Below are 26,268 nucleotides of genomic sequence, written 5' to 3' on the forward strand. Positions count from 1 at the left end.
TGAGAATTGTGATGATATGATCCCTTGTTTCATATTGTTGACGGTCTGCATTTTCCGTATGGGTGGTATATTGGTGTATTAGGTTCTGCCCAGTGTAATATTTATGGTACAGTAAGGTTCTGAGTGTGTTTTTGCACAAAGTTGTGCATAGTGCTTTGCAGTTGAGCAATTGTGCTTAGAATATGCTTTGAGCAACCACTTTATTCTTTGACATATGATACATATCTAATATCTAAATTTAATAAAAGGTATTAATTGTGACTTTTATTTTTTTTTTCTGTGTGTTATCAGACAATTATGGATTTAATTTAGTGTAAGGTATGAGAAACATTAGAGACCATTGGTGTAATGCATGAGACTAAAAACATTAAAGGAAAGGATAATGGATGATACTAGGAAATAGAAGTCGTGGTGGATTATTATGAAACAGTGTTTGGGAAGAAAAACATTTAGGATTTTATTTTTGATCAGCTGTGAACTTTCGTGTTCAGTGTGTCACACACAGGAACATTATCTGCCAGGTGTGTCACAACAGAAGAAAGATTGAGAACCACTGGTTTATATGGAAAGATTTTCCATAGAATTCTTAACTTTCCATAGTTAACATATAACTAGTTTTATGACCACTTGCACAACTTCATCCCAAGTGCTTCTCTTCAACCATAACATTCATATCTGGTTCAAACAGCAGCCTATGGTTTTAATAGCAAACTCAGCTTGTGGATGTAAATATCAAACTTATTACTGGCTTCTACGGCACACTTCAAGTTTTTACAATAACTTATAATTATTTTCTACAGCACATTCCTCAGTGAGGCTATAATATTTCCATGAAGGGTTCTTCTTTTTAGCTTATCTCAGCTTATGTGTCTTTCCTAGCTCTAAGCCACATAATCTTAACGCAAAATATATTTAGAAACATTAACCCTTCTCTTCTTATGAAGCCCCAAGCCACAGAACATTTATTCTAATTAGATTACTTCATCAGGACTCCATGGTCAGCAATACTCAGCCCTCTCCCAGCTCTCTGGCAACATTCAAAAACAGGATACATATGACTTCATTGGGGGCTAGATGCACAAAAGCCCCCACAAAAAAATGTGGGCTTCTCGATCCCTGGAAAAAGTTACCAAGTTCTAAAAAGTAAGTGATGCAGGAAGGAAATCGCACGCAAATGAGCTGCACACAATTTCAACCAGCAGCTCAATAGGGAACACGCCAGTGCATGAGTAGAACAGCCACCCGCTAAGCAGCATAGGCATAGGACAGTCAATCATAGCAGCGTGTGCTATGGACGCACCTCCACAGTGTTTCATTGCTATATACGGCTTTCATACATGCATAAAAGCAATAATGTGTGTGTGTATGAAAGCCACGTGTAGCTTTTTTTTTTTTTCAAAACTCTTGCTTGTTTGTTCCAAGACAACTTTAGGAGAAAATATTGAGCGTGACTGCCTGGCTTCAGTTTTTGCTCTACCAGTTACTTTCACTTTTTCATTTTCAAAAATAGGTTGTCCTCATTGGAGAATAATGTGTGTTCTCTTCATTTCCGCTTTAACAATGATATCTATCTGCAAATCATTGGCACTGCAATGGGTACCAGGATGGCAACCCAATATGCTAACCTCTTTATGGCAGAACTGGAAGAGACATTTTTGAATACGTCAGACTAAACCCCTAAAATACCACCGGTACATTGATGACATTTTTATGATTTGGACTGAGGGGGAAGACACTCTAAAACAATTTTACCGTTTTTTCAATACATACCATCCTACAATCAAATTCATTATTGACTACTCCCCAATTTCAATGGGAAATTGATGTCAGCGGGGGTAGAGGACGGCACAGCCGACAGCGCATGCCTGAAGGCTGCTGCGGCCCTGCACTTGTTTTTCTTGTTTTACCAGGGCCACTGCTGTGACAGCAAGAGAAGAAACAGCTGCCAGGAAACATAGGGTACTGGATGGAAAGGGTAGGGGAAGGGGGGAAAGGGCGTTGAGAGGGAGGCAGAAGATAATAAATGGAGAAAGCAAAGGGGAGAAAAAGAAAGAAGAGTGGGGATGCTGGATGGAAGAATGGTACAGAGAGATGAGTGGAAAATGGGGAGAGAAAGAGGGGACATGGAAAAGGGCAGGGAGAAAGACAAGCTGCTGAGAAGGAAGGGGAGCAAGGGAGAGACCCTGGATGGTCAGGTGGAGAGAGAAAGAGGAGATATGTTGGATGAAAGGAGGGAGAAAAAAGAGAGAAGATACTGAATGGAAGAGGGGTACAGAGAGAAAGAGAGAGAGAGACGAGTGGAAAGATGGGGAGCGAAATAGTGGACATGGAAAAGGGCAGGAGAGAGAAGCATGGGAAGAAACTGGGGGAGACCCTAGCTGGTCAGATGGAGAAATTCTGCATGAAAGGAGGGAGAGAGAGGGAAAATGCTGGAAAGAGGGGGCAGAAAGAGGGAAGATGCTGGTTGGAAGAGTAGGGAGAGAAACAGGAAAGACAGTGGAAGGATGGGGAAAGAGAGAGAGAGAGAGAGGGAGGGAGGGAAAGAGGATATGCTGAATGAAAAAGGATAGAGAGAGAACTGGCTAGAAGAAAGGGGAGATCGAGGGAGACAATGGATGGAAGGATTGGGAGAGGGTAGATGGGTGGAAGGATGTGGAGAGAAAGAGGGATGACAATGGATGGAAGGGTAGGAGAGAAAGAGGGAAGGTGCTGGATGGAAGGATAGGGAGAGAAAGAGGAGACGCTGGATGGAAGGATGCAGAAAGAGGGGGGAGACACTGGAAGAATGGGGAGAGGAATAGGGAAGATGCTGGATCGAAAGGAGGAGAAGATAGAGTTAGTGAAAGACTAGAGAATAAGAGGAAGGGGCATGGGGAGACCAAAAGTGAGGAAAAGATGAAAAGCCTTAGGCAGATGAAGTAAAAAGAGGGAAATTAAAGAATGGATAGTAAGAATGAATTAAATCTGGACAGAGAGAGAGGCAGAAAAATAAATTAAAGAAAAAAAAAGGAGAAATGGACAAGAAACTCTGGCAAGAGAGTTAAAAGAAGATGAAGGAAAGCAGAATCAAGAGACTGGGACCAACACAATTAGAAAAAGTAAATGGCCTGATAACAAAGGTACAGAAAATAATTTTATTTTTAATTTAAGATAAAGTAATGTGGTAGCTGTGTTAATAAAGGTTAATAAAGCAAATAAAACACAAAATAGAAAATAAGGTGATACCTTCATTGATTTTAAAATATTTTTAATTAGCCTTCAGAGATCAGCACTTCCTTCCTCAGGTCAGGAGAGAATACCATAACAGCATTATACTGAGGCAGGAGGTTTTGGCCTCTGAAAGCTAATTGAAAAGGGTATTAGGCTAGTAAATAAAATATTTTCTGAAATGGCCGTAGGATCGAGGTGTGCAAGGGGGCAGGGCCATTTACAGTGGGTGGAGCCAAGACAAAGAAGGGTGGGGCTGGGGGCATGTACTAAAATCTCCTTCTCAAAAATTGGAACCCCTTGGCAGCTCTGGAATAGTAATCAGCTCATTATAATATATTTTCATATGATTCCCGTTGTTTGATATCATGAATGGTGAAAAGTACACAGAGCCCCTTTGTGCATTTCTCGCTGAATACTGTGCTTGCTAAACCGCCTAGAACCGGTCAAACCGCACATTGCTACCACAGAAAGTTTTGTGCATCTGGATCTGGGCCAATGTTTCTGTATTAGGAGAACTCTAGTTAGAACACTGACATACAGCAAATGCATTGCCCTTTTGTCAAAACTCAGAACACTGACAACTTCTCAATTCCGTAAACAAACGTAGAACAGCATTTAAGTTCCTATCTTTAAGTTTTGACAATTAAGCCTCAAGCATTCTCCACCTACTCTTTTTTTCTCCTAAACCCATCCTTCTGAGTGGCTGGCTTATGTTCACCTGGCCCCTAGCTCCTGCTCTCTTCTCCCCCTTCTGTCTCTCTGCAGTCTGGCTTTTCATTGATGTTTTGAACTCCCTTGGTGCTCTGCTACTATATTTCCCAGACTGGTTGTGATCTCATTTTCTGCAAGAGTTTTCCTATGTACTCTAGAGCTCCATCTAGTGTTCAACCCACATAAACACAGTGGTGGACTGAACCATTACATCAGGGGTGCTCAACCTCAATGGCAGACAGTCAATTCTGTGTGGGCACAAAATTATCTTTGCCTTGACTTACCTCCACTTCAAAACATAAATACTTCAGCTAATGAGGATCCTCAAGTTCTGTTAGCTGAAGACTTCCTCCGAAGGTGGCCAGAACTCCCTTTTACCAAGCTTGGCAGACAACAGCAACATCCCAAAGTCACTAACCCTGGCACTACATGCATGCTTAGTTGTCGGTGGCTCAAGGATGCTGTCACCGACTGAAGAGCTTGGTAGAAGGGAGTCCTGGTCACCTTTGGAGGAGGTCCTCAGCTGGGGATGCTTGGGGATCCCCACCAGCTATATAGCAAGGGCCAGGGCCTGTGTTAGACATGCTATGACCAGGTCAGAAAATAAAGGAGGGAACCTTCCCTGATTCGCTTTCTTCCCTGCCTACTCTCCGATTTCCCTGCCTGCCACTACAATCACATCAGGAAACTCTTACCAAATACAGACCAAGGAATTGGAAATTAAAATATTTACACAAAAATTAATTGGGAACCCCAAGAAGTTAAATTTAACGTGTACTAGAACACTGGAGAAATAAAAATAGAAATGTATTTCATTTTCTACTGAATACAATGCAAAGACATTTGCTGTGCACATTTTCCAAAGCTAACATATTCCATTTAAAACATTCAAACTAATATGCTTTTTTCTACCTTTGTTGTCTGGACGTTTTAATTTTCCATTATATTAGTTCCAATTTCCTGTCTGTCGTCTACTAATGCTTCTTCAAGCAGCTGCTGTACATTTATCTTTTCTCCTGTCTGCTGTCTATTCCCTCACTACACCTACCTCTGACATATTGATTGTTCCTTTTAGCTCTTTCCTCTCTATTTTCTTTTCCGCCTGTCAACTCAAATTTCACCCTCTTTCTCACTCTTCTCCTCCTTTTTACTTTTTAGCTACCTATCAAATTTCCATCTTCTTCCTTCACCCACTAGCTTTCCCATTTCCCCATCTCATTCCTTCCCCAGCCTTCCATTCCCTTTCATCTTTAATCTACTCCCCATTACCATATTTCTACCCTCTGTAATCACTATCCTCGCATCTATTTCCTTGGCACCCTCCTCCTCTCCCTCCTGGCCTCTCCCACATGATTCCACCATTCCCAGCATCTTCCTCCCTCCACCCTTCTAGCCCAGTATCTGCTCCCTCTTTCTTCCCTCCTTACCCTTGTAGCCTACATTTCCCTGTCCCTTCTCTCTTCCCTGTCCCTCATGGTCCAGTATTTCTCCCTCTCTCTTCCCTTACTCCCATTGTTTGGCATCTCTCCATCATTCCCATTTGCTCCTGGATCTTACATCTTCCTCTCTCCCCTCTCCACCTCCTGTGCATCTCTCCATGCATCTCATCAAATCCCATGTCCTACATCTCTCTCTCTCCGCCTCTATTGTACCCCAGATCCAACATTTCTATTCCACCTCCCTCTCATGCAGTATTCTCTCCCTTCCTCCACCATGTCCAACATTTCTGCCTCTCTCCCAATGTCCACCATTTCTCTCTGTGCCCCATGTCCAACATCTCTCTCTACTCCCATGCAGCATCTCTTCCTTCCTCCTCTCCACTGTCATGTCCAACATTTCTCCCTCTCTCCCCCATCCCCACACAAGATTTTTCCTTTTAATTCCCTTCTCTACTCCTTTGCCACATCTCTCCCTTTCTCCCCTTCACCCCATGTAGTACTGAGAGCAGTCGTGAGAGGTTGCAGCAACCATTTTTTCAATGAAGAGCGAGTGGCCTTCATTCATGCCTCCAATGACCACCATGGACCACCAGGGACTACAGATAGTCCGGGGGGTGTCTACCTAGATGATGGAGGGGCATTCCAGGGTGGTGGCCTTGATCATGGCACAAGGCTGGGGGGAGGGGGAGAGAAGAAGGTGGCTGGAAGGGGGATTGGGAGAGGGAAACGTTATGCGGGTCCCAGTCGATATTTAACTGGGACCCGCATAACTTTTATGTGTGCCCCAGTTGATTATCAGCCAGGATCCACACAAGCCCGTGACCAGCGCTGGGAAAATTAGCTTCGGATATTCAGTGCCAGTGCCCACAAATGGCCCAGCCCTGATTATCCAGGGCTAATTTAGCTGGTGATGGTCAGTGTTTAAAAAATATGCTGACCATTGAGGGCTGACTATTGGCCGGATAAGTTATATGGTGTAGCCAGAACTCAATTTGTTTTGGGGGGAGGTCCAGGGGTGAACTGTGGAACCAAGCATTTCCTCAGTTCTCCCCCTCCTCCCTCCAATGCCGCTGCTACTGCTGAATCATACATTTGCTGGTAGGGATGCTCAAGCCCCACCAGCCAAAGAGATTAACTACTGGAGCCCCTGCCTGTGCTGCCTGAGCAACGAGGAAGTCAGCATGGTGCTCCAGCCTCCAACACCGGCACTGAACTGAGCGTGTGCGGAAGTGCCAGCACTGGTGGCTGGAGCACCCCACCGACTTCCTGCTGCTCAAGCAGCATGGGTTGGGGGCTTGGCTGGCAAATCTCTTCTCTTTGGCTGGCCGGGCTTGAGTATCTTTGCCAGCCAGGCATTCTTCAAGTTTCAAAAGTTATGCTCATAAAAATGATATTTATAGAATAGGTAAATGTGAGTGGGTCTATTTATCCGTAATTAGAACTAGGTTTGTGCTATCATTTTAAACTCAGAAAACAATAACACATTTTAATTTAATCTTGCATATATATTCTGCTTTTCACCAAGAACAGCCTCAGGGTGCATTGCAAGGTAAAAATCAATAAAAATAAAGATTGCTTTTACAAATGCCACATTATAAGGAAATGGTGGTTGCTAACAAATGGGCTCATTTTCAAAAGAGAAGGGTGACCATCTTTCAACACAAATCGGGAGATGGGCGTCCTTCTCCCAGGGTCACCCAAATTGGCATAATCAAAAGCTGATTTTGGGCGCCCTCAACTGCTTTCCGTCGCGGGGACGACCAAAGTTCCCGGGGGCGTGTCGGTAGCATAGCGAAGGCGGGACTGGGAAGTGCTTAACACGTTGGCGTCCTCGGCTGATAATGGAAAAAAGAAGGGCGTCCCTGATGAGCACTTGGCCGACTTTACTTGGTCCATTTTTTTCTTGCGACCAAGCCTCAAAAAGGTGCCTGAACTGACCAGATGACCACTGGAGGAAATCTGGGATGACCTCCCCTTACTCCCCCAGTGGTCACTAACCTCCTCCCACACTAAAAAAAAAAAACTTTAAAAATATTTTTTGCCAGACTTTATGTCAGCCTCAAATGTCATAGCCAGCTCCCCGACATCAGTATGCAGGTCCCTGGAGCAGTTTTAGTGGGTACTGCAGTGAACTTCATGCAGGCGGACCAAGGCCCATCCCCCCTTACTTGTTACACTTGTGGTGGTAAATGTGAGCCCTTCAAAACCCACCAGAAACCCACATGTGGGTGCCCCCCTTCACCCCTTAGGGCTAAGGTAATGTTGTACAGTTGTGGGGAGTGGATTTGGTGGGGGGGGCTCAGCACCCAAGGTAAGGAAGCTATGAACCTGGGAGCAATTTATGAAGTCCACTGCAGTGCAGCGGCATCCGTCCCCCCAGGGAGCAGCATGACACCTCCCCCCCACCCCCGGTGCAATGACACCCCCTCCCCCGGCACATCCCCCCCCCCCCCCCCCGGGGTGCGTTCTCAGCTGTCGGCTCCGCTGGCTCCCTGTGCCCCGGAACAGGAAGTAACCTGTTTCGGGGCAGAGGGAGTAGGGAACCAGCGGAGCAGACATTCGCGCGGCTGCTCTCTGCACCCCTCCAGCAGCGTGCACCCGGGGCAGACCGCCCCCACCCGCCCCGCCCTTGCTACACCACTGGGTCTGTCCCAGTATGGCAATACTTAGCACTTATGTACTTATGATGCAGGTATGGAGGCCCAGAGAGAGAATCATCACCAGGAACAATGACTGCTCTGGCGTTTGGGGAAAGGAGTGGGAGGCAAGGGAAGGGGGAGAGGGTTCAAGCCTTGGGCTGAATAAAGGAGAGTAATGGAACCCAGGAAGTCAGAGGGTGATGGAAGTGGGGAAGGTGTATTGGAAATGGGGGAAGTGCAAAGGGCAACAGAACTAGGGCAGGAAAAAGGAGGGAACATTAGACTCAGGAAGGTGAATGATTAGAGAAAGGGTGAAAGTATAAGGAAGAGACTTTGGAACTGGCAAAGGATGTTGGAACTAGGGAGGTGGTAACAGGAGGGATAATGAAAATGTAGAGACACTAGGTTTCTGCTCCACACAGGAGCACAAAGACCTCTGGTCTAATAGCTCTACTGGAGTACTGGACTTTGACTTTGGCATAGGGTTACCATATGGCTCCAGAAAAAGGAGGATGGATTGAGCCAGCTGGGTTTTACTTCCATTGCTTTCCACTGAAAGCAATGGAAGTAAAACCCGGCTGGCTCAATCCATCCTCCTTTTTCTGGAGCCATATGGTAACCCTACTTTGGCATATCCCTATAGCTTCTGGAACAAAGGGCTAGTTCTCCAACCAGTAATTGACAACGGTAACTGGACACACTTCTTGGAGGGAAACTGTGGTGGTATAAAAACCCAGCCCAGTTTCAAATCACTTGTCTTTGTCTCCTGTTTCCCTGGCCTCTACACCATTACACTAAAGGAAGAGGGTCTTTGGATAACTTAGCCAATGTACCTGGACAGTAAAGGAGTGGGGAACAAACAGTACCAGAGCCACTTAACCTGTTGCACTTGCACCTGGTGGACACTAGAATGGGGAACCAGCCCACCACCACATCCTTCCAAGGAGAAGGAGGAAGAAGTGCTGAAAGATCCTGGAGGAAAGGTGGTGGTGATAGTGGGGAGATGGACTAGAGGCCAGTCCTTGAAGATCTACAAGGACAACAAAAAAAAAGCACCCGAAGACCCATCTGAGAGAGTATAGACCGGATAAGGATATTAGGGTCAATATTCAGTCATGAGTGGTGAGCGTTTCCTCACCACCAATGGCATTATTCCCAGATATTCAAAGCCGGGATCGGTGTCTGGTTATTTTTGAGCCAGCTAACACATAGCTGCTTAAGTTGATATTCATCACTTAAGCAGCCATGGGTTACCACAAAAAAATAGGACAGACATTTATGCAGTCCCATTTATGCGTTAACCCTGGCCACTTAAGTGCTGACTCCATCCCTGGAACGTCCCCAAGATAGCTAGCTTTGTGTTTGGTGCTGTGATATTCAGTGGCATTTAGCTAGTTAAATGCCGCTGAATATTAGTGGTTAGCCCCAACCAAGCGATTTAACTGGTCAATGGCTGGCTAAATCGCTTTAAATATCGGGCTGATAGTAATTAAAGGCTCAGAGAGCCTTGAAGACACTCATAGGAGACAGACAGAAAAGCTACCGTCTGGGGAAGGGGCCCCCAGAAAAAAGACTTTTATTAGGAGCCTCTATCAAGCAAGAGTGTCCACAGAAAAACCTACTAGAGAGGGAAACTATTTTTCTACATCTCCTGTATATTGTTATTAAGCCTTATCCCAGGTTGCCTGAAGAATTCAAATTTAAAGTATACCTTTTTGGCTCAAAACAGATTTTGGCCTTGACTGCCTTACTGAGTGCAAGAGGATTGTGCAGTGAGTGGATTACTTGTGCCAATGGCCTCCCAGTGCATGCTAGTCCCAGCCCTGACCTCCTTATATAAAACTGCAGGAAAGAAAGATTTCACTTTTACCCACTGCGGTAAGAGGGGACCTCGACATGTGTGAAAAACACAATCACCAACGACAGCATAGACCCCTTTTTGCTGGCGCTTGGTAAAAGGGGGGCATGAAAGAAGTTGTGGAGCAGATGGTTGGAATCCCACAGCAAGGCCACATCCCATGACCTGGAGCTAAGTTTATTTAAATTATTGTTCAAATAACCATGTTTTTAATGCCTTTTTTTTTTTTTACAATTTTTAAAGGATCATTCAGCTTATAGTGAGTATGCATTATTTTTTTGGGGGGGAGGGGGGCGGTTGGTTAAAAATGGAAAACTCAAATTCCCTACTGGGGGCTGGGGTTTAACAGGTTTTCTTCAGAATCCTGAATTATAATTTGTTACTGAAAAAAAAAGCTATACATTCAATCAGTCTTCAAGAGGCCTATTTACTTTGATTCACTATACAGGCAACTGCCATTGTTTTTTTAATAGGTGCGTTCAAAGCCTCTGTGTGTTCTCTTGTATTGTTTTTGTTCATAAGAATTCTCCAGATTGACATCTTATGTTTTATCTAGACTGAACTCTGATGCAGGCGATAGCCGAAACACGGGACATGCCGGGTTTTGAATAATCATTATCCCAAATTACTACTACAGATTTATTTTTATAATCTACTCATTTTAACACCAATTTAACTCTGTCTTCAAAAATATACACATTTTGAAAATTTTGTTAATAGTGCTCAATGGGCTCAATGTGTATAAAAACTTAAGGCCCTTTTACTAAGACATGGTAGCCTACTGTGCGGGTAGCGCATGCTAAATCGGTCCTACCACCGGGGTAGCACAGAAGCCTGGCAGTAGTTCTGAAGTTAGCATGTACAGTTTCTCGTAGTAGAAAATAATTTTCTATTTTTTACCATGGGGGCGTTTGCACGCTGCCCTATTACCCCCCACAAGTAGCATGTGAGCCCTTACCGCCTCTTACATAGGTGGTGGTAAGGGCTCAGGCAGTAAACTGCCCATTTTAAAACAGGCCTTTTTCCCGCTGTAGTAAAAAGTGGCATTTATTTGCCAACTGGTTCTAGAATGGAATCAGAAAAATTTCCTCAAGGCGGTGCAGTGATGAATCTGACTACCTTTTTGGAGTCATCATTAGATGTTATAACGAAAAGAGCAACATTATTAGTCTCATTTGCCTTGGAGATGGATCGGGATGCAGTACTGAGACTTTCTTTAAGACATTTGGATTCAGTTTTTTTGGGGTCAAAAATAAGAATATACCCAGACTTATCAAGAGAGACTCAGAAGAGGCGTAAAGCCTTTTTGGCTTTACGCACAAGAACTGTGGCAATAGGAGCTACTTTCCTATTGAAATTTCCTTGTGTATGCAGAATAGTGTTTCAATCTAAACAGTTTCAATTTTTTGACCCCAAACAGCTAGAGGAATTTCTAATCAGTAGGGAAGAGGTTAATGTAGTGGTTTAATCCCATATGTACACTGTTTAACAGCCTTGGAGTGAATCACTCGGGACGTGACGCTTCATTATTATAATTTACAATGTATGTTTATTTCCTTTAGATTATATTATTAATCTTACATCTTGGATTGATTTCTTATTCTTGTGGTCGATAACTATTTGAAACTTAAAAAAATATTTGCTTGTCTATATAATTTATTTCTAAGTTGTGTATTATCATTCATAAATGTGAAATTATGTTTGTTAAAAAGCTTAATAAAGATAAAGTAAAAAAAAAAAAAAAAGTGGCCCAGAACATGTCAATGTCATGCGCCAAAACTGGCACAGGCTACTTTTTACCACAGCTTAGTAAAAGGGCCCCTTGGAGCTCCAAAGTCACAAATATAACTAGCAAATAAACAAAAATAGTAAAAACAACATACGACCACCTAAATTTCCGGAAAGAACTAAAAACAAACCTGTTCAGAAAGGCATATCCCACCAACCCAACATAAAAACCTGAGCACCTGCAAAACAAAACCAAAAATCGTAATGGACACTCCCAACTTCCTTCTTCCTTCCTAAGTTCCCCTAATATACCTACCTTACATGAACCTATTCCACTACATTAACACCTGTATTTGTTCATTCCGGAACTGGCAAACGCCACTACGGTTCTATGTAAGCCACATTGAGCCTGCAAATAGGAGGGAAAATGTGGGATACAAATGTAACAAATAATAATATAAAATAACTCACCCCAGCTATCCAGGCAAGAAAGGGTTACAGAAATGTGAAGTGGAGGTGGGCACCTTAAAGAAAGCCAAGAGGGTTTAAGAAGGGAAAGTAGTTCTGGAATTGGGGGTGGGGGTAGGGGTACTGGAACTGAACAAGAGGATTACTGGTGGCCCGATGCTCAGAACTCCCACGGTAAGCCAACAGCGCTGAAAAATACTGGCAGAACAGCGCAGAAAATTAGCTTGCCAATGCTCAAAGGAATTGGTTTTCAAATTATGTGCGAGCTGTTAAAGCAAAAGCAAGGGGGGGGGGGGATGTGCTTGGCGCATGTGAAGAAGAGTTTTGCGATAAGCCTGGCTCCTGTGCGCATGCGCCAAGCAAAACCTGAATGTGAAGTACATATTGGTGTTTATTTTCTGTGCCTTTATGTATAAGCTTTTCAATGTTTCTTTTTTTGTTGTTTTTATTTTACTTGGAAGGCTTATATTTAAACACAGGAAACAGGCGCTAACATGTGCTTTCACTTTCTGGTTTGTTGGACTCATGCACATTTGTTTCTCACTACTGGCACATAGGGGCTTGCACGGGCTTCTTTATGTGTCCAAACTGTATAGAAACCAGCAGATTTTAGAGAAAGAATCATGAGAGATCCTCTCTTCAAACACCTTAATGCCTGCTCTGAGCTGGTGTTATTTTTTTACAGCGGTAAGGCAGCTTTGTTTTGTGCGCTGTTCTCTGAGCATTGGGAATAGGAAATGAGCTCATTAACATACTTTTGACTACATTAGCATGCTATTTGCACTAATCTTTGGTGCGCTTATTGTTTCTCACACTAGAGCCTCTGAGCATTCTGCGCTCACTAATCCAGGCGCTAGAACGGCGCTAATAGCCTTTAGTGCCCACGTTTGCTTCTGAGCATTGGGGCATGGGTGAGAATTCACAGACTGGGTGAGAGGGCGATGGAGGAAGGACAATTGAATAGGGGGAGACGAACATGACAGAAAAAAATTGCAAGGGAGCAGAAGGCAATAGAACAATTGAGGGATAATGGAACGAGGCCAGTGGGTTTACTGGAGGATGGATAATGGGAAAGTACATAAGTACATAAATATTGCCATACTGGGACAGAACAAAGGTCCATCAAGTCCAGCATCCTGTTTCCAACAGTGGCCAATCCAGGTCACAAGTACCTGGCAAGATCCCAAAAAAGTACAAAATATTTTATGCTGCTTATCCCAGAAATAAGCAGTGGAGTTTCCCTAAGTCCATTTTAATAATGGTCTATGGACTTTTCCTTTAGGAAGCTGTCCAAACTATTTTTAAACCCTGCTAAGCTAACTCCCTTTACCACATTCTCTGGCAATGAATTCCAGAGTTTAATTACACGTTGAGTGAAGAAACATTTTCTCTGATTCATTTTAAATTTACTACTTTGTAGCTTCATTGAATGCCCCCTAGTCCTAGTATTTTTGGAAACAGTAAACAGACGCTTCACGTCTACCCGTTCAACTCCACTCATTATTTTATAATTTATTTATTTATTTATTGCATTTGTATCCCACATTTTCCCACCTCTTTGCAGGCTCAATGTGGCTTACAATACATCATGTGTAGTGGGAATATGCTAAAACATAGACATTTAGTGTTACAGAAGGATATTGGGCAACATGATAATGATAAAACATGAAAATAATATAACAATCAGATATTGTAAGACAGTTCTAATATGTGGGGAGAGGGTCAAAAATATTAACAATTATTCAGCAGAAAATATCTTGGAACCCAATTTAAAGTCTCAGGGCCTGGACATATGTCCCACACAGAATTTACATGTTCACACAGCTGGATTTAATAAGTTCATATGGCTTTTTCCATGCATAATTAATGATTATCTATGTAGTATATACTTGAGATGCTAAGACTTTCATGCTTGATCTTAAATATTTAGTGGTAAGAAAATTAAAACATGTACATTAAGGTAAGGGGCAACTGCATATTTAGAAAGTAGACAAAAAAGTTCAGGGCCAGGAGTGTAGGGATGCAGGGGCCAGAGGTGTGGGTGTTCTTCCCTTCCCTCCACCTCCCCCCAACCAGGTGTCCCACATTTGTACATAAAAAATCTGGTACCCTTATCGTGCAGCAATCACCTGCTACCTGAGGGAGCTCCAACCCCTAGCCAATGATTCTACCAATTCCCCTCATCCCCAATGCAGGCTTCCAGTCCTTCTCCAGACTCCTCTTCCTCACACCCACTTATCAACATCTGTTCATGTCCTCAGATCTTAATCAGACAGGAGAGATCTCCAGTCACTCCTGTCCCACTGATGCCATAATGCAAAATGGTGCCAACATTTTGCATTAGTGTCAGGGAGGCAGGCTGCATTATTGGCTGTGTACAGGGCATCATTTGGGTGGTAGGGAGAAGGATGGTGTGTTGGAGAGGGAAGGAGGTCTAAGGGGATACCAATCTCTTGAGGCTTATTAGCCTTTTAATGGACGCAAAAATGAAACCACATATCAGAAAAACACAAACAAAATGAAACTCACAATGAACTGATAGATTTTCCCCTCCTTGCATATCCCTAATAACAACAAGCTCAATTTCATGCAGGAATCTTGTATTTGAAAATCAGGCTATGTTGTGCATGTTTAAAATTACATATGCAACTTTGCACTGAGGTGCATTGCTAACAATTTAGCCCTTGTTTGATAATACTCAGTAGGGCTGGTACATATGTGATTGCAGCTATTCAGCAGTCGTATAGGCCATAGTGCCCAGGAAATTCCCACTTACTCTAGAAAATCAACTTGCCATAAATAAACAAATAAATCAATAAAACCTCAGTTTAGTTTTCCAGTTTATCAGCAGCATCCCATGGATCAAGTAATGTCCTCGTGGTTTACCAAATGCCCAGAGATGAAACTCTTCTAGCCAGGGTGTTCAAGTGCTCGTCATTATCTCACCATGATAAGTCCCATCAAGAAAGCGATGGCTGCGGCAACTCCTATCCTCTGCTGCTCAATGTCCGCCAGTTTAGCACTAGTGGAGTTCAGATCCAGAGGTTTTGGAACAAGGCGCTCAATCACGGATCCAGTCATCAAACTCAGGATGGCGAAAGTACCTGCATGATGGCAAACCCAAAGTATGACGAAGGCCTGGACAAGCCGTCTGCTGAGCTATCTGTATATCTTTTATTGGGTGTGTGAATGTTGGAGAGAAAGATTGATATAGCTTCTGTCTAGTAATTACTAGAGAATGACACGGGGACGGGGAACCGCGGTAACTACGGGGACGGGGCGGGTATGGGGACAGAGTCTGTGAGGACGGGGACAAACTTTGCCCCCGTGTCACTTTCTACTTTGAAGCCTGTTAATCAGCTGGACTGTTATTTACATTTGATTGATGCAGACAACAATTTTTTTTTTGTTTTAAAACAAGCAAACATCCTGGCTACAGCTAGCAAAATTTGCATGGGGGATCCTGTACATCCTGCTACCAGCACACCTTCTAAGAAGACATCTTCTATTGCAGGAGGGACTTTGGAAGAGAGGAGAGCTAGACTAAATCCTGAGATTGTTGATGACTTCTTATTCATCCACAGATCAAAAAATCATAACAGTGCTTCATAGGGCATATTTCTTCCTTCTGTGGCATACAGAACGGGTTGTATTTGTACCCCTGGACATTTAACAGGGTGGATTAGGATTCTTTGGGGTAGAAGAAGTCAGCTATTGTTGGGGTTGGAAGGGTAGAGGGTGGTGGTGAGAAGGAGGGTTATTATAATTGCTCATTGTTATTATTGTTTTCTATTTGTAATTTATACACAACAGTTGCACAGCATATTGTTCATTTTTATACTTTAATAAAAAGATTTAAATATAAAATCATAAGTGTTCGAGGCTTCTGTAGATGAGAACAGAGCCCATGGGGATGGGGCAGGGACAGAGAAGGGGCCTGCGGGGACAAGACAGGGATGGAGACGGGGCCTGCAGGGATGGGGTGGGGACAGAGACAGAACCCACGGGGACGGGGCGGGGACAAATGTTATCCCCATGTCATTCTCTAGCAATAACTCTGTGTAAATAATGGCATTACCTGAACCACCCATACTTTTACATATCACGAAAGGCAAAGGACTTTGCCTGTTATAGTTTTAGCATTATAATAGGAAGTTGGGCGGGGGGGGGGGGGGGCATAGAGCTCATATTACATGCTTGCCTTTCGCAGAGACCTGAAATTCTACTTAGCTTAGGGGTCCTTTTACTAAGCCACGGTAAAAAATGGCCTGCAGTAGTGTGGGCGCATGTTTTTGGCATGCTTTGCCATTATTTTACCACAGCTGGGAAAAAAGGCATTTTTTAATGGGGCAGTAAATGGCCGTGAACTAAAATTAAAAGTAGTAAATGGCTATTTACTGCCTTAGCCCTTACTGCCACCACCCACTGACCTAGCAGTAAAGGCACACACGCTATTCGTGTGGTAATCAGGCAGCGAGCGCCAATGTGGCCTCACTGCCGATTCCCGCTGGGAACGCCCCCATGGTAGAAAATAGAAAATTATTTTCTCCCATGGGAAATAGCACATGCCTTCAAAACTACCACAGGGCACCCGCGCTACCCCTGAGGTAGTTTCGATTTGGCATGCGCTACCCACGCATTAGCTCTACCGCTGCTTAGTAAAAGGGCCCCTTAGATGGCAGAGACCTCTGGTTGCTCTATAAACATATTGCATAGTGACCTTTCAGCAGGGCTGGTGTTAAATATGCTGAGGCCCAGGGCAGAAATGTAGTAGTGAGCCTCTAAGCTGACCACAGTAGGCTGTATCTTGTTCAGTTTTAGGTAGGTTCGGAGCCTCCTGTACCATGAAAGCCCAAGGCAATTGCTCTGTTTGCACGTCCCCCCCCCCCAAAAAAAAAATGCTGGCTCTGGTTTCCAAAGCTTTAAATTTCCCTTACCTCTGAATTGTTCTGTCTGTTTGTCTGTCCTATTTAGATTGTAAGCTCTTTGAGCAGGGACTGTCTTGTTTTTCATGTATGGTGTACAGCGCTGCGTATGCCTTGTAGCGCTATAGAAGTGTTAAGTAGTAGTAGTAGTAATTGGGAAATTTGAATCGGTATAACTTAGTGAGGTGCCTTCAATTAGGCGCCCAGAGGGTGTGTAGTCAGAGACTATTCTATAAAGCAAAGTAGGCAACTACTTTCCTTTATACAATACTAGCATAACTGGGTATTAATGTACCTAAGATTTAGACACTCTCACTTTTGAGCAGCATATCAAGCTCTTAATAAACTTGAAACTTGCAGTATTCTGTAAGTTATGCTCATAAGTGGGGGCAGGGGCGTAGCCAGCCTTCCGTGGGGAGAGGGGTCCAGAGCCCGGGGGGAGGGGGCACATTTTAGCCCTCCCCCCGGCGCCGTCCCCCCCCACCGCCGACATTGCCGCCCCCCCCCTCCCGCCGCCGCTGCCGCTGCTGCCTACCTTTACTTTTGCTGGCGGGGGATCCCACTCCCCGCCAGCCGACGTCTTCTTCTTAGTCGCTTCCTGTTCTTCAATTTGTTTGCTGACGTCCTGCACGTTGTAACGTGCAGGACGTCAGACTCAGAGAACAGAAACTGTTCTCTGAGTCTGACGTCCTTTACGTGCAGGACGTCAGCAACCAAATTGAAGAGCCGGAAGGATTGAGAAGACGCCGGCTGGCGGGGAGTGGGATCCCCCGCCAGCAAAAAATAAAGGTAGGCGGCGGCAGGGGCGGGTTCGCCGGGAGGGGGGTCCTGGGGTGAATCTGCGGGGGCCCCGGCTCCCTCAGGCCCCACGTAGCTACGCCACTGAGTGGGGGCCTCACCTATGTTCCACTCATGCTCTGTTCCTGTGTATGAACTCTCCTTGCAAATACGCACTAAGGGGTCCTTTTACAAAGCGGCGGTAGGGATACCGTTCATGTAGCATGCACCAAATCGACACTACCGCCTAGTTAAAATGCTCCACCTGGCAGTAATGTCAAGTTGGCACGCACTGTTTCTTGCGGTGGAAAGTATTTTTATATTTTCTTCTGCGGGGAGGGTTTCCGGGGGGGGGGGGGGGAGGAAATCAGCAGCGCGGCCACACTGGCGCATGCTGCATGAGTACTGCGATGTGTAGTGCATGAGTGTGGAGTGGAAGAGTAGCCTAGTGGTTACTGCCGAGGGGCTTGATCTTGGCAACTTGGTTCAATTCTCACTGCAGCTCCCCTGTGACTCTGGGCAAATTACTTAACCTCCATTGCACCAGGTACAAAAAAAGACTTAGATTGTGAGCCCACTAGGGACAGAGAAAGCTACCTATACTATAATGTGTACAGCACTATGTATGTCTAGTAGCACTATAGAAATGATCAGTAGTAGTAGTAGTGAGCTCTATCGCTAGGTCAATGGTTGGCAGTATGGGCTCAGGCAGTAAATAGCCACACGCTACTTTTCCAAAAAAGCCTTTTTCCCAGGCACAGTAAAAAAACTGGCCTAGTGTGTGTCAAAATCATGCGCCCACACTACCGAAGCATCTTCTTACCGCAGCCTTAGTAAAAGGACCCTAAGTTAAGCAGGTATTTGCAAAAAAGGCCATAGGCGCCATGCTAGCCACTTGTATGGGATACTGTGTATAAATTCTAGTATTCTAAACGTTTACACACATACCCTCTAATTCTATATAAGCCATCAAAAATTGCACACGCGCAATTTAATTGAATAGAAAGCTCATTAGTGCCAATAATTGGCATATTTAACAAGCAATTATTGGCACTAATTAGATTGTAATTGGAACATCTGCACCTACATTTATGCGCAAGGCCACAACAGTGCACAGAAATGGGAAGGTCATGGGTGGACTAGGGGCATTTCTAGCATTTACGTGCATTGTTATAGCAGAAGGGGGAAGATATGTGCCGAATTTAGGTTCATACATTTGCACCATGTTTCAGTTGATACAAATAGTCAGCCTAAAGTTAATTTGACCCCCCTCCCTACTGCTAGGTACTCTGCTGACCCACTCATGCCCTCCCAGGTCCACCCCCCCCCCCCCTTGCAGATGCACATGATGTATTTTATTAAATTCTGCATGCAAAATCTAATAGCAGTTACACACATGACTGCTAATCATGGCCAAGTAGCACCAATCAACACCAATTATAGCCAATTGGTAATTAACACCAATTACAACTAATTATACTATTAAGTTATGTGCACAACTGACACTATTCTATAAATTGTGCATGCAAATTTAGGCACTTAGGACTAGATTCTTATTAAGCTGGGGAAGAAGGTGGCCTGCGGTACTGTAGGCGCATGGTTTGTTGCGCGTTAGCCATTTTTACCACAGCTGGGAAAAAGGGCTTTTTAAAATGGGGCAATTAAATGGCCGTGCGCTAGAATTAAAGTAGTGCACAGCTACTTACTGCCTGAGCCCTTACCGCCACCCACTGACCTAGTGGTAAGGGCTCATGCACTACACTACAAGACTAGGGGACACTCGAGGAAGTTACATGGAAATACTTTTAAAAACAAATAGGAGAACATATTTTTTTTACTCAACGAATAGTTACGCTCTGGAACTCTTTGCCGTAGGATGTGGTAACAGTGGTTAGCGTATCTGGCTTTAAAAAAGGTTTGGACAAATTCCTGGAGGAAAAGTCCATAGTCCGTTATTGAGACAGACATGGGAAGCAACTGCTTGCTCTGGGATTCGTAGTATGGAGTGTTGCCACGATTTAGGTTTGTGTCAGGTACTTGTGACCTGGCTTGGCCACTGTTTGGAAAACAGGATACTGGCTAGATGGACCATTGGTCTGACCCAGCATGGCTAATCTTATGGTGTTATGTACTCATGCAGCATGTGTCAATGTGGCCACAGTACCAATTACCACCAGAAATGCCACCCCACCCCCACCCCCCCTGCGGTAGAAAATAGAAAAATATTTTCTACTGCAGGAAACGGTGCGCACCAACTTCTAAATTATTGCTGGGTGGGGGCACTGATCAGGTGTTAGTGTCAATTTGCCGCAAGCTATACGTGCGGTAACCCTACTGCTGCTTTGTAAAAGGGCTCCTGAGAGTTACCGCTCCTTTCATCCAAAGACAAATCCTGGTGGTAAGAGAAGCCGGGCTGGGCTACACTTTAATCAGAGTGGGGTCAATTATATTTCATGCAATTTAACTAGCCAGAAACAGCTCCTAGTCAGTTAAATTGCCTGTTCAGGGCTGCTAATTTTCAGCGGCACTTTCACCTTTATCGTCTATTTTGGGTGCGTTCCAGTGCTGGTTAAGTGCCAATATTCAGAATGTAACTGGCTAGGTTAACCACACAAATGAGACTGCATAAATGATTATATTCTATATATCACACCTAAAAATCGGCACCAAAGTACTTTATAGAATAAGCCAAAATTCCGTGTGGTTTATAGAATATGCCACGTGCCTGTCCGCGCAACTAAATTTAGTCGTTGGCAGGTACATTAAGTAAAACTTGGTGTAAATGTGATGCCTAAATTAGGAACGGACCGGGTTGTATCCTATAGCAAACATGGATAGATTTTAGAAACGCCCACAACCCGCCCATTCTACGCCCCTAAACAAGCCCTTTTCATCTATGCGCCTTAGAATGTACACACATCATGTTGTAGGAATATGCTTAGCCACCTGTGCTGTGTAAATTCTAGTTAATCCAATTAATGTCAATAATTGCTTGTTAATTGCCTATTATTGGGTGCTGATTGACTGTTAACTAATTAAGTTGCAATGCGAAATCCAGACATCAACTGGTTTGATGCGCGAAACTAAATCATGCTATAATAGAAAACGGGGGCAAAGGCTGTCATATCTTTATGTAGTAAACCAAGCCAATTAAGTGCTGAATATCAGACTTAACTGGCAATGCATTAGCAGACTCTGCTAAACTGGGTATTCAATGCCAAAGCCCGGACAGGACCTGGCAGAATATCGGGCATAAAACAAATGCTGAGTGTCCAGTGGCTGAAAATCTACCCCAGAAATTTCCGCAACAATAGTGTAAATTCTGCCCAAGCAGTCCCCAAGGAAGAAGGGTCCTACCTGCAACTGTTTCCAGTCTTCTGAGGACTCCCCCCTCTCTGGGGACCCTTTCAATAACCGTTGCCCGGGGCCCCCAATCTGACCTTCTGCCACTGTCTGCAGCTGTCAGATATTTCACTACAATTTGAAAGAAACATTTTACTTGAAGAGAAAATGAACTGGTAGGTGTTCCACTCACCAGTAGACACATGGCGGCCAGTTCCAAACAGCATATAAAGAACAACTGGGAATGAAGGAAGTGTAGAGGCCATAGACTGGAGCTACTGAAGTCAGAAGAGCAAAGGCCATTCCTGTGGAAAAATCAAAAGAAAAGATTAAGGAAATGTCTTCTCCTCACCTTATCTCACTGTAGATCTTTTTTTTTTTTTTTTTGAAGAGGTGCAGCTTGCTTGAGACGTAATGTACTCGCATTGTTTTCTGTGCACTCACTTGCTGGCTAAGCAGGTTGGGCAATAATCCAATATGAAAAGGCAACATGCAAATATTCCATTGGGCCTTGGACCATTACAGCTCTTATGGGAATACAAAAGGAGCTCGACTGCTGTCAGATCCCTGTCTGCACAGAAGGGTAAGGGTAAAGTGGTTCATTATTTCTCTGTCCTAGTGGGTCACTAAGTTTTGTACTTGGGGCAATGGAGGGTTAAGTGATTTGCCAGGGTCACAAAGAGCTGCAGTAGGAATTGACCTCCATCAAATATGAGGTAAGTGGACTACAGATTAGAAATAGAAAAACAAAGCAAATTCTTCATTTAGATTTTGCTCACACCTTTTTCAGTAGTAGCTCAAGGTGAGTTACATTCAGGTATTCTGGGAATTTCTCTGTCCCAGGAGGGCTCACAATCTAAGTTTGTACCTGAGGCAGTGGAGGGTTAAGTGACTTGCCCAAGATCACAAGAAGCAGCAGTGGGATTTGAACTGGCCACCTCTGGATTGCAAGACCTGGTGCTCTAACCACTAGGGCCACTCCTCTGGCCACAATAACTGTTGAGTGGTGGTGATTCAATCATTAGGCATGTAGATAGTTGGGTGGTTGGTGGGCACGGTGGATCGCCTGGTCCACGTTGCTGCCTGGTGTAAAGGTGGCAGACCTCACAATTCACCTGATAAGATTTTAGATAGTGCTGGGGAGGAGCCTGCTGTCTTGGTACATGTGGGTACCAATGACATGAGAAAATTGTGGCAGGAGAGGGTTCTGGAACTGAAAATCCAGATCCTCTGGGGTAGCAGTTTCAGAATTGCTTCCCGTTCCATACACCGACACCAAGAGGCAGGCAGAGCTCTGTAGGTCTCAAATGTGTGTGTTGAGATGATGGGATTTAGATTGTTAGAAACTGGACAACATTATGGGGAAGGGGAGCCTGTTCCAAAAGGATGGACTCCAACTTAACCGTAGATGGACTAGACTGTTGGCACTAACATTTAAAAGGAGAGGAGAGCACTTTTTAAACTAAAATGGGGGTGGTGGGGGGGGGGGGGAAGCTGACAGTCACCCCAGGAGCGCATGGTTCACTGTAGAGTATCCTCAAAAGATACTACTGAAACAGGATCTTTAGGGAACCCCGACTGAGAGGTTTCAATAGCGGTGAAAGAAAGCCAGGAGTGTTTAATGGGAGAACAGAGGAAAGGATGCAAATTATCCCCGTCAACGTCAAAGCAGCTTGTAGATGCTAGGAAAAAACACAATTTGAAGTGCCTGTATACAAACGTCAGACATCTAAAAATGGGAGAGTTGGGGTATATAGCATTAAATGAAGAGAGAGATATAATAAGCATCTCAGAGACCTGATGGAAGGAGGACAATCAATGGGACACTGTGTTATCAGGGTACAAATTATATCGCAATGATAGAGAGGATCAAATTGGGGGGGGGGGGGGTTACACTATGTGTTAAAGAAGGAATTGAGTCAAATACCTGTATATAATATGTAAGCCGCATTGAACCTGCTATGAGTGGTAAAGCGCGGGGTACAAATGTAACAAAAAAAAAAATAATAATAAATGACTGCTTCTTGGAGCAACTAGTCCAAGAACCGACAAGTGGGGGAGCTATTTTAGATCTAGTCCTTATTGGAATCCAGGGCATTGTACAAGTGTTGGATCGGCTTGGAAACAGTGATCATAATATGATCAAATTGAGCTGATATCTGGACTGAAGTTACTAAAGTAATTACTGTAGTAGCATTTAATTTTGAAAAGGTGACTATGACAAAATGAGGAAAATGGTTAAACAGATGCTGAAGGGTCAGCTGCAAATTAAATCGGGCATGGATGTGTTTAAAATACCATTGTGGAAGCCCAGACCAGATGTATTCCATGTATTAACAAAGGTGGAAAGAAGAGCAAACGACAGCCAGCATGGTTCAAAGGTGAAGTGAAAGAGGTTATTAGAGCCAAAACAACATCCTTTAAAGAATGGAAAAAGGACCCGAATAAAGAAAATAAGAAGCAACATAAGCACTGTCAAGCAAGATGCAAAGCATTGAAAAAGAAGGTGTGATTATGTGCGGCAAGTTGATGCAGGAGCCCTTCATAAAATACAGCCAGACAAAGGGAAAATGACACAAAGCTATTCAAAGTTGTCAAAACACATGCGGACTGTGAAAAATTGCAGGACAACCTTAGGAAACTGGAGGACTGGGCATCCAAATGGCAGATGAAATTTAATGTGGACAAATACAAAGTGATGCATATTGCGAAGAATAATTCCTGATCCTAGTTACCTGATGCTAGGGTCAACCTTAGGAGTCAGAACTCAAGAAAAAGATCTAAGTGTCATTGTAGGCAATACGCTGAAATCTTCTGCCCAGTGTGTGACAGCGGCCAAAAAAGCAAACAGGATGCTAGGAATTATTAGGAAAGGGATGCAAAATAAGACCAAGGTTATAATAGCCCTGTACTGCTCCATGGTGCGACCTCACCTTGAGTACTGCGTTCAGTTCTGGTTGTCATATCTCAAAAAAGATAGCGGAATTAGAAAAGGTTGAAAGCTCTTCAGCTTGGAAGAGAGATAGCTGAGAGGGGATATTATTGAGGTCTTTAAAATCCTGAGTGGTGTAGAACGGGTAGAAGTGAATCGATTTTTCACTCTTTCAAAAAGTACAAAGACCAGGGGACACTCAATGAAATTACATGGGAAAACTTTTAAAACAAATAGGAGGAAATATTTTTTCACTCAAATAGTTAAGCTCTGGAACTCACTGCCAGAGGATGTGGTAATTACTGTGCACAGGAGCCTTTACTGACACCCATGGCCTTGCAATAATGGCAACATTAGTGCATGTCAAGAATCGACCACCAAGATGGAGAAACAAGGTCTGCTACGAGGAGAACAAAATGGGAATGAGGGAGCAGCAAGACCAACAGGACTCTTCCAAGAACCAAGGAAGACAGGAAAATGATGTAAAAAAAAGATTGTTTATTGAAGTAGATTTGACACGGCACCGTGTTTCGACAATAGTGCCTGCCTCAGGAGTCTGTTTGTTGTTATGGTTCAATGTCAAATGAGTAACCAAGTGTAAGTCTTCTCAATGTGGTCTAGTTTGTGAAATTATCCAATGTAGAATAAGTTTTGTATAATAATAATAATTATTATTATTATTACATTTGTACCCCGCGCTTTCCCACACAATGCAGGCTCAATGCGACTTCCATAGTAATTTGCAATACAAAGTTATAGAACTAGAAATTTTCAAAAACAGTCAGTGAAACAATGTAAATTTGGGCTTGGTAGTGTATGATGTTGAGCTTGATAACTATATGACTAGGAAAAGAGAGGTTAGATAAGATAGGCTAGTATGATTGGGAGAAAAGGGGTAGAAGTAAGGAGAGAGAAGAAGAGGAAAGATGGGAGGTCGGTATCTAAGGTCAGAACAGAATGGGAGTGGAGGTTGGTATGAAGTAGCCTGCTCTTGAAAGCCTTTAGGGGTGGACATGAGAACGTAGTCTACCTTTTTTTTACATCATTTTACTGTCTCCTTGGTTCTTGGAAGAATCCTGTTGGTCTTGCTACTCCCTCACCAACATTAGTGCATGGCCCTTGATGCAAAAAGAAGAAAAAGCCATTTTTACAGCCATGGTAGAAATAGCTTTAGTGTACAAAAAGACAAATGTGAGGAAGCAATAAGGCCATTTTTACCACAGCTTAAAAAAAAGACCCCTAAGTTAATACTTTGACACGCTCTCACAAAAGAATTTCACACTGGCTAGGAAAATACGCCAAATCGCAATGCAAATTAGACATCCTGCCCTAACAGTCTAATAAGATCCGCACCCCAAACAATTCAAAACAGACCTCTACGAAGCATAAAATTACAGGCTCAAAATGGACTCTTTCCCACGGATAAAGGAAACATCCTACTCACTCCGTTACCGAAAGATGCTAAAAAAAGCTCAATGGACCTAACTAACTACCGACCAGTAGCATCTATTCCACTCATGACCAAACTCATGGAAGCGCATAGTGATGAACAAACTTACTGGATACCTAACTAAACACTCAATTCTGCACGAGTCCCAATCAGGATTCCGGACGAACCACAGCACTGAAACTGTACTAGTATCTGCAATGAACTCATTCAAACAAGCAATTGCAACAGGCAACAACATCCTCCTCCTGCAATTCGACATGTCCAGTGCCTTTGACATGGTCAACCATGAAATACTAATACATATACTAGAATACTTCGGAGTACTACTACTACTACTACTTATCATTTCTAAAGCGCTACTAGACGTACGTAGGAGGCACTGTTCTCAAATGGTTCAAAGGATTCTTGACCACAAGATCATATCAAGTAATAACGAACGGGGACAGATCACCTCCATGGATACCGGAATGTGGAGTACCCCAGGGATCCCCTCTCTCACCAACATTATTCAACCTAATGATGACACCTCTAGCCAAACTACTAGCCAATCAAAACCTCAACCCCTACATCTATGCAGATGATGTCACAATTTACATCCCATTCAAACAAGATATAAATGAAATCACCAACGAGATCAACCAAAGCCTCCAAATAATGCACACCTGGGCAGATGCATTCCAACTAAAACTTAACGCAGAGAAAACACAATGTCTTGTACTTACCTCACAACATAACACAAAAAACTTTGACGCCATAATAACACCATACTGTTCTCTTCCGGTCTCACAA

At 43.7% G+C, this 26,268-nt stretch overlaps 1 protein-coding gene across 1 annotated transcript in view; it reads right to left on the reverse strand.

Moving 5' to 3' along the window:
* The window catches only part of SLC26A10 (solute carrier family 26 member 10), a 162,666-nt gene that overhangs the window by 130,984 nt on the left and 5,414 nt on the right, over positions 1-26,268 (reverse strand). The window contains 3 exon segments of the mRNA XM_030196594.1: positions 15,000-15,157; positions 21,291-21,342; positions 21,344-21,402. Of these exon segments, the coding sequence (XP_030052454.1) occupies positions 15,000-15,157; positions 21,291-21,342; positions 21,344-21,402 (269 nt within the window).

This window comes from Microcaecilia unicolor, chromosome 3, assembly GCF_901765095.1.
Source record: "Microcaecilia unicolor chromosome 3, aMicUni1.1, whole genome shotgun sequence".
Classification (NCBI taxonomy): Eukaryota; Metazoa; Chordata; class Amphibia; order Gymnophiona; family Siphonopidae; genus Microcaecilia; species Microcaecilia unicolor.